We start from the raw sequence: 12,546 nt of genomic DNA, 5'->3' as shown, positions 1-12,546 counted from the left end.
ACGTAAACAGGACACAAAGTAACAATCAAATTTCTTGTTTTGTTATGCCCTGTTTTGTTTGGTGACCACTTAGTTACCCGAATGGGAATAGCAGGGACACTATTGTCTTCTACAAACACTTTGTTCACCTTTTTCATCCAGGCAAGGTTCAGATGTGTGTGAAACAACAGCCAGTCGTCATCGAAATGAAATTGTGTACTGGATATGGTCGGGAGTTTTCTTATGAGTGCAGCCTACCTGGGGCTCTGTGGTTCAGCCAGCCGGGCCTACGTAACGCTCCACATTTGTGAGAACAGAATGATATGAAGGCCTAATTGCTGGTCTGAGTGCCGCTGCTGTTGGAGGAGTTTTCGTCAGGTTTCTTTCTCACTTTCACTCCATTTGATGCCTTTGATGTCCTTCTTTCATCTCGCGGTGCTCCTGACGTCTGTTGTTTGTCCGGCCATGTGTGCACGCCGCTCTTTGAGTGCACTTAATATATAACAAAGGCAAACCTTAAGAGAGACCCATTTTATCTTCTTTTTTTTTATTATTTGGGTGTAAAGACCGACCTGTTTCACTCGACCGTCCTCAGCTCCGGCACGTGTACACACTCTTGCCCTTGGCGGGTATTTGAATCTCCGCTTGGCCAACTCCAACGCGCCAACTACCATTCCTCCCATTCCAATGTAAAGCAACCTGTGATTAAACACAGTGACGCCATGAAAGTCAAATGAAGACTCTTCCACATGGGCTATTTGATAACAGCCCCAAGTGCCGTCGTAGAGGAAAAGATACAGCCGTGTAATTGTCTGCAGTAGCATTGTGGAGAGGTAAATTTAGCAACAGGTCGTGAACGGTTGCCGAAAAGAAGACAGACAACAAGAAGTGTCTGGCTCCCGGGTGGCGGTGTGAGACGTGTCTCGAGAGTGTGGAAAGGAGAGCCAGAGTCGTTGTTCGCTCCATTGCTAATCTAGAAAAACACTTGTGTGTCCCCGTCTCGTTGTCTCCTCGGACCCTTTCAGACTCCCTACCTCTCCACTGATATGGATGCCTGGAGAAAGGGTGCAATACAGGGCCGTAGAGAAACAACACCAGGCTGCAAACTATGGTGACCATGACCACCAACACCGCTGCAGGGTTATTGAGCTGATATGGTGTATTGAAACAGTTAAGAAATATATATATATATTTAAAAAAAATCCACTATAAACAACTGTACTCTGAAAAACGCTGTTTCCCCCCCATGTCTTCAACTTCTGATGAGTTGAGTAAAAACATACTTCTGAAGTAGTAAGGACCCAGAATGGGAATGGCCCTACTTATTTACAGAACTTTGGGTGGGACAAGTGCAGTTGCCTCCATTAGCAGACCCAGTGTCGTTCCAGAAGCAGTGCGCGAGCATTCGCAGTTCCGTCTCTCTACTCCATTACTGGCAAGGACAGGAATCAATAATTCAATACTTTTGGCGTCTGAATCCAACCCAAATGCAAGCTACACACACACACACACAAGCACTCTACTATAGTGCATCTGTAAGCGGGGTATTAATTAATAGCAAAAGACATTGTGTTTTGTATGGAAATATCGTCTAGTAATGTGACCCGAATTGCTCTAAATTCGGCTCGGGTGTCAGGTGTTTATTAAATACTCAAAATAGGCAGGTTAAGGTGTCCGGGATGTAGGACTACAATTAAAAACTCACGAGATATCAAACAAGTTATTTTCTTGTGTCGTGACAGTGACCTAAAATACAATTTGGTAACCATAAATATTTTAGTGGTGGCCTAATTCAGAAAACAAGAAACCTACGCTTATGGAATAATTTGAAATAATTAGTGATTGAGCAATTATTTGAAACTCCTGCCAAAATGTGCCCACTGTTAAAAAAAAGACATGAATAGGTCCACACACCTGAATCATACATCATTCTATAGTCTCCATCATGTTTGTTTTTTGTAAGATATGTCCGATACAATATTAATTGTACATTCTATAAGCCTATACTCATCTTCAATTAGACATGCGTTATCGTCTCCACATTAACTATGAGGTTTTTAAATGTTGAACAATGCGATGGTTTAGTAAAGTTTGGGACGATGACTTGGATTTACATGGTTTTAAAAAGAAAAACACAACACATGGCTATATGAGCCTGACACAATTAGATCAACCATATATGAAAACATTAATAATTTATTAATAATTCATGAGTCCTCCGATAGGTCAGTTTAGGCCTATCTGCAATACAGTCGATTGTAGTGGTTGAAGCAGTAGGCCTATTCGTATTGAATATTAACCAGATCATAATAATCAGAATGATATAATATGAATACGAAGAATTGTAATGATATCCTTAGGGCTAAAGACAAAAAAAGACCTAGTGTCTCCCCCAAACAGGTTAACTTCGCAACTATACCCCACGCGATTGCCATGAAATTGAATGAGAAATATAACCATGACAAGTAGGCTATCGTAAAAAGAAACTTCAGTTGATTTATTGTATGAACCGAAAACATTTTGTTTAGGTGAGTTCACGTTTCACATAAGTGATGAAAAAAAGTAAAACAATTTCTATGATATTTTTAGAAACCTGTGTCAGGTACGTTCACGTTCACTGTTATAAAAACATCAACATTACATACAGAATGCACATGATTATTTTTTACACATGGATGGAAAGTAATATAGAAAACAAAATGCTCTCACAATGCATTTATAAGCCACAAAACAAAAAATTATAATAATGCATGTTTATTGTGTATTAACATATTTTACATGTGCCCGGTACCGTTTCACATAGCCTAACTACTTGTCCAACAAAAAGTGCCATTATATTGCGCTTTCCGTAGATCGAATCACTGGCAAATTGACACTCATTGCAGAGGATAGATGAAACTTCAAAGACTATCTGAAGTTGATCATACACAAAAGAGACCAAGTTATGTAACACATGTGGAACACTTCTGAATTCCACACATCGCTGGCTAGCAGCCACGAGGTCCTAACACTGTGACATTCAAGCGAGAGCTTCGTAATTCCTCGGAGTAGCCAGTCTATCAGTCTCACTGGTGTCCATGGCGAGAGAGCAAGAGAGTGAAATGGGACCGAAACAACGTACGTCATGTTGGGAAAGAAATTCATGCAACACTGCGGAGGAGATTTCATTTGGTCAAGAAGAACAAAAAAAAAAAACTCAAGTCTCATAGGGGACATTTTTGTCTTTCTATTTTTCAGCGCATTTGGACATACGCTGTTTCCTTAACAGAGAACATGGTTTGAAATAAAACGAGGCCAGCCTCTACGGTTTCAAAAAAGGAAATAATATAATAAAAGAAAAAACTGCGCAGAATAGTTCGCCTTGTTTCACAAAGAATCGAACATCCCAGCTGCGTCGTTTTTCCTGGCAATCTTGCTTGTCGACACCTCCACTCATGTTTCACGTTGGTGCAGTTGCATTGTGAAGATGTAGCCTATCAACTCCTGCCCATTGAGATTGATCCAAAATTATTATCGATTTCACAGTCTGTTATCTTTGTCTTATTTCATAAATAGGCAATTTTTTATAGTTATACATAATGTCCTTCATAAAAAAAACATAAATATTGTCTTTGCTTTCACTTTGTAAGCCTTTTTTTGTTTCTGACGCCATGCCTCGGCCATACCTCGTCGATGACTCTCAGTCAATAATGTAGGCCTTTTTTAGACGCCTTGTCGCACGCCTAGTCACAGTCCCAGAGCTGCCGCGTGTTTTTTGGCCTTGAGTCTCAGATCTGCAATACTTGAGTTTTTGTTGGTATTTTTGGCGGCTGCAGCCGCCGCGACTACCGAGGCTGCAGAGGCGGATTCAGCCGCGAGCGTAGCCAATGGCAAACCAAACGGCGGGCCAGGAAACATCATGTAAGGAGCGTGCGCCGCCAGGTGAGAGTGCAGGTGATGGTGCGCGTGGGCCACGGCGCTGTCCAATTGCAGTTGGGCCTGGACCTGAAAGGAGAAGGGTGGCACGTTGCAATGACTATCCTACGGACACACACGGATGGGGAAGAGAAGGGAGAAAGACATTAGCTAACTTGTGGAAGGCTGCCTTTTTTTCATTTCAGCTTAGGCCTATGAATTGGGCACTATTACATTAAAAAAAACATTAAATAATATGAATATGAAAAGGGCTTTTTTCGAATTCATATTTTAAGTTGTTTACACTGGAATTTAGATTGAATCGAATCCAAGAAACGTTTTCACAACTCGGCATTTGTGTATATTGTTAAATACAAGTCCCTATGAAACCGTTGATACACTACAGATTGAGAACTAAATTCCTATAAAAGAGAGGACATTTCTATTGGGTAAACAGCATTACGTTGAGTCTTACATAATCTGAATTCACTGGAGAGTCTCATAAGGTGTATGAGGTTTTACAAGACTATCGGAATAAAATGTTTGCATCCCTCTACCATTGGCACACCAGTGTCCTCTATACCACTTGGATAAGGCCTGTGCCAAGACAGCAATCCGGGGAATGGATTAGTCAAAGACTGCATGCTTCAAAGCAACTTGCCTGTTGGAATGGCATCCGTAAGGCCCCCACGTTGACATATGGCGCTACACGACAAGCTTCAAACTGACTCGCAGCTCCAATAAGAACGCCTGGAAAAAATATAGGACATTTGTAAGGGAAATAGTCACCAAGTCATAGCCTACACACAGTTTTGAGTTCAGGAAACAAAGACCAATTTTCCTGTCCATTTTTTTTTTTTTATATCAATAGGTTGAAAAACTATATAAAGCAACTGCATGAACTACTGCAATTCAAGATATATCATATTTCTGTGAATTGTATGCAGTCCAGCAGGTTATATTGACTAGCCCTTGATACTTGTGATTCTTGTACCCATCTCTAAATGTAAACCATTACAATTATAATGCATACAAGAGGAGAAAGCAGGTGGACAAAGAATAGAAACGCACCTTTGTGTAACTGATTCTCCTGCTTTCTGCATTTGGCCCTCCGGTTCTGAAACCAAACCTGCGGGGAGAGAAATTAATTAGTGACTGTGATTGGCAGCGGCTTGTGAGGGCATGTGTAATTCCGCTCAAAATGACAACAACCGCAGAAAAACAATATCCCAAAGGAGCACTGAAATATTAATGCGCAAGCTTAACCCCAGATTTTAATTATTACATCTACAACAAGGTCAGGCCAAAGACAACGTAAGAAAGCACCATAAAACCAGAGAATAAGAAAGGTTGTTATTATCATATTATAGCGGTGTAAACACGCTTGTTCGAAAATTGCAGGCTAAATTGGACCATAATAAGTCACCTTCTCAGCACTGGTTTCATCTTTCTATAGATTAGCGTCCCCGAAGAACCGAATTGCCTCTCTGATATCGGATAGCAGCATGTGATTACGGCTTTGGACATCTGAGCAAGGCGATCTGAGAGAAGCTCTCTCATTAATAGCCGGTGAAATTAATTACCTTAATCTGCAGGAAAATCTATGTCACTGAAGCATTTAAATGCCTCGTTTAATTACTGCCATAACACGTCCTACACAAAGAACTTTTTGAGGATACCTCTCTTCTTTTATTTCTGTTCATTAAAAACGTTATTTTCCTAGGAGTAGGCTATAGGCTATCTTGGAGCAGAGATAAGGCGTCTCATTACTATGATAATCTACTTGAATCCCCAACAAAGCTGTGGATGAATTAGCCCAAAACGCAGTTGATCAATTCCCCAACACAGAGCGCATTATGACGAGAATAGAAATTATAGCCGTATTGATAAGTCTTGTAATATACTTCAGCCACAACCTTTTCAGATATAATTTTTTGACTGTGCAAGCCTTAAGCGTCTTATTGGTTTTATGGTCATATTAAAACAGAGGAAAATACCCCACAATGAAGATGTTATTAATTAATTAATTTAAAACAAAACTAAATTGGCATTTGCGTTATTCATCCATCCAACTGTGGAATCGCATGGTCGTTTACATCATGTACTGGAAATAGAGAGAGCAGCAGATCTTGATTTGGGAGGAAAATAATACATAATTTATGTAAATCCCCTATGCTCCTTGCACTCGTCTTGCTTGTGACACAATACGACTTGGTAAAATTCCAACTCTCGGTGGGAGACATTGCAAAAAGCGCTTGCTTAAAGTTTTTTTTTTGGGGGGGGGGGTGTCTTTTGGGCTAGCTTTATCATATTTTAGAAAGGACCGATATATTCAGTGAATAAATAACCACGCCGTCGTCTCACTGGGCCGAGGCATAAGGGATGAAAGAGGCTGAAATAAGATATCATGGGGTTTGATAAATCAGATCAGAACCGATGTCTATGTTCATTGTCATTGCCCGGCTCAGTCGCTCTTCTCCCGTTACACAGAGATTGAAGCCCCCCCTCTCCAAAACGGCTTACTGGGTTTCAGTACAGATGGTCTTTCCCGGTGGAAAAAAATACAAGACAGATGTATGCTCGGAGCAACATAAAGGCTAATAATAAAGCGAGGACAAATATTTTAGTTCACTGCATGCTTTTGAATGATGGAAAAGAAAACGATACAGGCTGACATCTACATTTAATTCCATTAAATTAATCGTATCATAATGACTATAGCAAATTAGGTCATATCATTTTCTAAAACCTGAAACAGTACCATATAGATTGCATGATAGGCATTTTAAATTAGTAATTGAGAGACACTGTATTGTTTCAATATGCAGCATTGTCATTAATAATAATAGCATATTTCTTTATTCTATCCATCAGTCTCTCAAACATGCACACAGCGGCTTCAAAAATGAGATTTCAATTAATTTTTTTGTGGTTTTAGTTTTTTGCAAGCCTATAGACTACATCCATGAGAAAAAATATTTATACATTTCTTATAACGTCACATTTCAGAATGGCGCTAATGCCACCAACATTATCCAGAATAACTTCAAGCCAGACAAGCATGTCAATAAACCCCATTCTCTAGAGACCTAGATATAGGCCTACATGGGTTCCCTCAGTGTGTAAAGTGTTAGAGAACATGAGGATTGTTCCTTTAGACATAAGCCAGCAAACATAACATTATCGGGTCATCCGTCGTATCCTGACCAGCAACAAACGATATTTTTACACGAAGACCAAAATAACGAAAATAGAATGGAAGGCCCTTACTTGTACTCGAGCCTCGGAGAGTCCCAGCCGCTGGCTCAGCTCCTCGCGCATGAAGGCGTCCGGGTAATGGGTCTCGTCGAATAGCCGCTCGAGCTCATTCAATTGCTCAAGTGTAAAGTTAGTCCGACTTCTCCTCTGCTTTATTTTAGTCTGTGCCTCGTCCTCCATTGGCTTTGTGTCCTCTTTTCTTTCTTTCATGTCCGTGGTACCTACAGCGAGGAGTAGCAACAAATTAATGACAGGGGAGTTAAAAGGCCTCCGCTATACAAATGGACAGAGTAGGAGGCATCACACATCGACCTTGCTAAAGCGAACATGTTGGGATCCATCCTCCCAAGCATCACGCCAATATCGGCTTCGAATGTTTTGTCGTCCTACACAAGTCTTCAATTATTAACTCCTTATAAATATGCATAGAGGTGCTATTGGATGTACAATACATGCTCTGGGTTTAATAGGGCGTCCAGATCGGTTGATTTTTTTATGATGTACTACGTTTGTATTGTAATGGCAATATTATTTCTTCAAAAGGATAGTCATACGCTTTGTGCAAGAGTAGGGTATACGGCTCTTTTATCTGCAACTTAATTCCATAAAATGAAAACATTGATTCACAGTTAAAGTTCTAACACATTACCTTTCCAGCTAAGTTGTCTGTTAGGCTATTTATTTTATATAAGCCTATGCAATTAATATTCAATATTGTAGTCAATGTATCTAAAAAGGCCTGGATGTTTTAAAGCATTTTTGGGCAAAAGCGCTAATATGATCTCACAGATTATTATTATTATTATTATTACTATACTATTCATAATATGATAATATATGTTACTGAGGATATTGTCAAACGAGATGAGAACACGTATGGAAAAACATGAATGTCTGTAGGTGGTTACATTGTGATTACATTGTGAAAAGCCATAATAAGTATTCGCTTTTAAAATAAATTAGTTTATATTTTAACAGGTGCATGCTATAGGGCTATCATTATTTATATTAAAACAGAGTAGGTTACTTAAATCATAGGCCATATTTTACACGCAGCATTGCTTTACAGTCTGGACACCTTATAACAACAATAGGCAATAAACATAAGCTTACTTTTAGTGCCAGTCACGAAGCCACATTGTCTTTGGGAAAAATGCTATTGTACAAACGAGTGACAAATCTATACCAACTTCTAAAAGCAACACCTTAATTTCTATTATTTTTACAGTGATATAACGTTACCACAAAAGCAGGCATACATATCTGCTTAAGACTATAGGCCGTCGACATGTTTGTCAAAGTTATTTTTGCATTTGAACACGGAATTAACGTTAAGAAGTATTAACGTTAAGAAGCCAATTCAAGAACATTTTACCTAGTAATATCATAGCAGTTCAATTTCAGTATATCTCATAGGAAAACCGTATGAATGCATAGCAGTAGATTACCATCGATCAGTTTTGGGCTTCCCGCATCCCTGGTTCTTTCTGGCCCCAGCATGTCCGATTCCCTGCCTGGCGAACGCGCGCCTACGCGAGCGATATCGTTCCCTTCCTCGCGATTCGGTTCGGTGGCGAAACCCTCCCTGGCTCGCGCGGATCCGGTCTCCAGTACCTCCCTGTACGTGATCACCTCCTTCTTTTCCTTCACCTTCTGATCAAAAGACTTGGACACAAACGCGGTAAGTTCTTCCATCACTGCTCCAAAAAATCTGCCCGTCTTGTTCTCTCACTCTCTCTCCCGTACTCTCTCACTCACTCTCTCACTTCCACAACAGCTTAAGACATCAAGAGTGTTTCTTTTAGTCGACCTAAATGCAAGGTGATGTTGTTGCCAACTCTGGATCTCGTGCTCAACTAAATATATAAGATCTCGGCCAATTCTTCTTGCTGCGGAGTTCCAACCTGCTGGTGATCCGCTATTGAAGTCACAGTATTTATACTTTGCAACGCCTGCCCCTTGATCCGTGCAAATTACCTCCCCTCAGGATGCCGGGATGAGCCCCCTTTCCTTCGCCATATACTGGCAGTCTGGAAAAAAACATTAGCAGTCCTTTAGATTTCAGATCATTCTTTCGAGGTTGCTATTGGCCATTAATCCAAGATTGACAAGAAGGACTAATTAATTTAATTAACCGTGGATTCGTTGCTATTGTCCTGAGTTAGTTTTTTAAACACCAGGGAGATGGGCAGGATCTCTGCAGGGGTGTGGCTAAAACTGAAAATGACACGCTTGTGCGGAGGGTAGCACATGGATAAGGAGCTTCCTCCAAATCTCTGTGATCTGGGGAAAAAAAAGACAGCGACAGTGATACGAAGAGAGAAAGGTAAAGAGAGGACGTACTGAGATGCTGATGGTGGAGGCTCACCGCAGCCATGTAGTCACATACCGACACAATGATGTACAATCCGTTTGAACGATGTATTATTGTGCGTGCTTTAATAACAATCAATTAATGCCAAAATTAAAAGCAATCACCGATAAACTGCATGTTCTGCATGTTGACAGTTCGTTAAATCTACAACATATTTTGTGTGTATTTTTTATGATGAAAAAAACTGTTAGCCTACTCTAACTAACTATTAATTTATAGATAAAATACTGATATGCCGAAGTCTACTAACGATAATAACAACATTATTATAAGAACAACTACTATAATAATCATCATAACTATAGTCTAATTATCCCCTATTTTGAAAGATGTCACAATAAATTATTCCTTTCACAGTATATTTAATAATATTTTACATTTTGGCTAATAATGGCCAAATATAATACATAGTTTTTTTTTATCTTTAAATGTCTTAACCTGACATTATAATACAGATACCACACTTTTGTCTTTCAATTTCTAAAATAATGTAATAATGTATTTCATTTCCAAATCCGGTTTTATGTGTTGTAAAGTTAAGTAATTAAGGAAACTATAATGGTTAATATCAAATCTCGAAAGATCTTCTTACGCCATTGAATTGTTAAACAGCAACTAAACGTTTAATTAAATCTTTGTATGTGTGTGTTGCCATTGGGCGTGTTAATTACGTTTTTTTTTTTAAGTTGCCTGCCTATTGAAATTATTGCATATTTGCAAAATAAATAAACAATGGTTCGTATGCGGTGAAGGTAACTGGATGCCGTGGGGACAACGCAATTAAGGAAACGGAAAAGGGCAAATTATAACCCGGAATGGGATGTGTATGATAAGTAACACTTGCAAATTTTATGCAAAATTAAGCGCATTTATTGATAATCTATATAAAAACAACTATTTCCATACACAGGCTCGAACAATTACCCTTATTAAAAATGAATGATGTCCTCGGTCTTAAACCTTAGGCATTAATTATTTTTCTGTGTACGCTGAAAGCAGCAGAAATTAGCTACACGCTGCCGTTCGGCTACAGAATACAAGTCAATTTGTTATCTGTTATTCATAAGAAAATAAATAGCTTACTTACAGGCCAACACGTCTACAATGTTTTCAAATGCGAAGATCAACATGATAGATGAACATCAAGATGGGATCTTCAAGATAGGAAGGTTAGAATTCCGGATAGGTTAGCCACTACTGAAACCTCCTAAACTCAAAGTTAGTGGCAAACATGAAGAAAATACCAGAAGAAAAAGATACATGTTGTTGGACAATATTTTGAAATAAGCCTTCTGAAATTACTAGGCAATATAACCCACACAGAATACGGACATGTTTTCACTCTAACAGGCCTACATTTCTAATCAACCCCAAACGCTAATAAGCTGCTTTTGTGTGGGTTTGTGCGTGCTGTGTTTGTCTTTGCATTTAAGACAAAACCTGTGGACCAAAAGAGTTGCATTAATATTCATTTTAATACAGCTCCCACATATTAGGCCTAAATCGTCCTGAACTTTCCAAAAATAAGGATTTAGGTTTAATGTGAGCAAATGCATCAATTACTAACGAATGAGTTTGTTCAAGCAACCCTAAATGCTTTCAGTCGTTTATCTTAGTGGTTGTCAGTTTGAGAAAAATCCTTTATTAAAGTCTTATATTTAACTTGGAATAGTCTGACATCATTGACAAGGCTATATTGGCACATTATTTTCGGGTTGCATGACCATCATATATGTAGACGCTATAAAGTGAATTTTAAGTACTGATATATCAGGCCACATCTGAATAGGTAAAGATCTTTCAGTCTGGACCATAATTAATATGATATAACATAAGATTCGTATGTTTTTGCCCTAACAAAAGGGACCATTCCACGAAATCAGCTCCCGCCCATTCCTCTCTTTGGATTGGTGCAAATCCCGTTATTTTAATAATTCGTTTAATATCTGATGAGTAGTGTTGACGTCAAACCCCTATGTTCAATAGAGAGTGAGCTCCTATGCTAGCCTTATGAATATGAACCTCCTTTAAGTTATTGATATTTAATATCCCAAAGTTGCAGGAATTTCCCATTATATTACGAAACATCTATTTTTTTTTAATAATCATAAGGTATGAAAATAGCAATTATTTTGTATTCATTCCGCCAAACCAAATATCGAAGTTTCAAGAAGAGTTTCTATTGGACAACTACAGATAGTTCCCTCCCATTTATTTTCAACGGGGAGGAACCCGGAGGAACCTCCTTGAATTTTCTTATATTTTGATTTTACGTTTTGCAACTTTTATTTTCAGTAACTAATCCACCCTATACTCTGATGTTGAAACAGTCAGAGTGGTTGATAATTATTTTAAGTAATTGTAATTTATAATATTTTAAGTCATTATAATTCATATCATTATATCAAAATGTATTATTATTTGCAGCAATTCTAGGTCTAAAAGTAATAGCCTTGTTTTTTCTCAAATGACAGAAGTGGCAGGCCTAGAAATGGTAACCTATAATTAACAATACGAGATTATTTAACATTGAAAGTCAAATCAGGACAATTGCTAGTCACTCAAAAAAAATGAAATATGTTTTTATTAGGCCAGAAACGTTTATATGGTTACTTTCATAGCATATAAAATGTATAAGCCTACACATTAGCGGAATGGATGAAGTTGTTGTCGTTAAAAACTAATTGTTGTCATATTTTGTTGGAGAGGGTTAAAGAAAGTGGTGAGAATTCACAGATTAGCGACTTTGGAAACAGTTTAACCGATTATACGGTTTTTGTCATAATACCAATAGGAGTTTAAACGTCATTCAAGTGACCTTTACCACCGGGAACTAGCATCTTCCGACAACCCATGCAGAACGTGAACTTGATAATATTGTTTACGCGAACGATTGCTCTGTGGTACATTTTCTCGACTGAATGTACTCCGATCGATGTGTTCTGGATCTACTAGTGTAGCCTTTTGCACAGGCATTGAGCTTTAGTTCGAGTGGATTTCAAATAAAGAATTTAGATCTGAAGCAAGGTAGGCCTACTTGG

At 38.6% G+C, this 12,546-nt stretch overlaps 2 protein-coding genes across 6 annotated transcripts in view; one reads left to right on the top strand and one right to left on the bottom strand.

Moving 5' to 3' along the window:
- Positions 1 to 2,455: 2,455 nt before the first annotated feature.
- On the bottom strand, positions 2,456 to 9,451 carry shox2 (short stature homeobox 2). Of its 3 annotated transcripts, XM_020045379.1 has the most exons (6): positions 9,267 to 9,451; positions 8,580 to 9,161; positions 7,144 to 7,352; positions 4,945 to 5,002; positions 4,535 to 4,623; positions 2,456 to 3,999 (listed from the first exon to the last, which is right to left on the bottom strand). In XM_020045379.1, exons 2-6 carry the CDS (start codon positions 8,824 to 8,826, stop codon positions 3,706 to 3,708), a joined length of 897 nt encoding a protein of 298 aa, XP_019900938.1. In that variant the 5' UTR covers positions 8,827 to 9,161; positions 9,267 to 9,451; the 3' UTR covers positions 2,456 to 3,705. The 3 variants fall into 3 exon arrangements, with proteins under 3 accessions (XP_019900938.1, XP_010869765.1, XP_019900939.1); XM_010871463.2 differs by having other exon boundaries at positions 8,580 to 9,451; XM_020045380.1 differs by having other exon boundaries at positions 2,456 to 3,963; positions 8,580 to 9,451.
- Positions 9,452 to 12,383: 2,932 nt separating this feature from the next.
- The window catches only part of rsrc1 (arginine/serine-rich coiled-coil 1), a 150,042-nt gene continuing 149,879 nt past the window's right edge, over positions 12,384 to 12,546 (top strand). The window contains exon 1 of one of the 3 annotated variants that reach the window (XM_029122713.2): positions 12,384 to 12,532. The gene's annotated coding sequence lies outside the window, so the exon portion shown is untranslated. Of the gene's footprint in view, position 12,546 lies in introns of all 3 variants that reach the window. The other 2 variants (XM_029122702.2, XM_029122701.2) reach the window with 2 other exon arrangements.

Source organism: Esox lucius, chromosome 1 (assembly GCF_011004845.1).
Source record: "Esox lucius isolate fEsoLuc1 chromosome 1, fEsoLuc1.pri, whole genome shotgun sequence".
NCBI lineage: Eukaryota > Metazoa > Chordata > Actinopteri > Esociformes > Esocidae > Esox > Esox lucius.
Note: the sequence above shows the minus strand (reverse complement) of the source record. Positions and strands in the feature narration are given on the sequence as shown.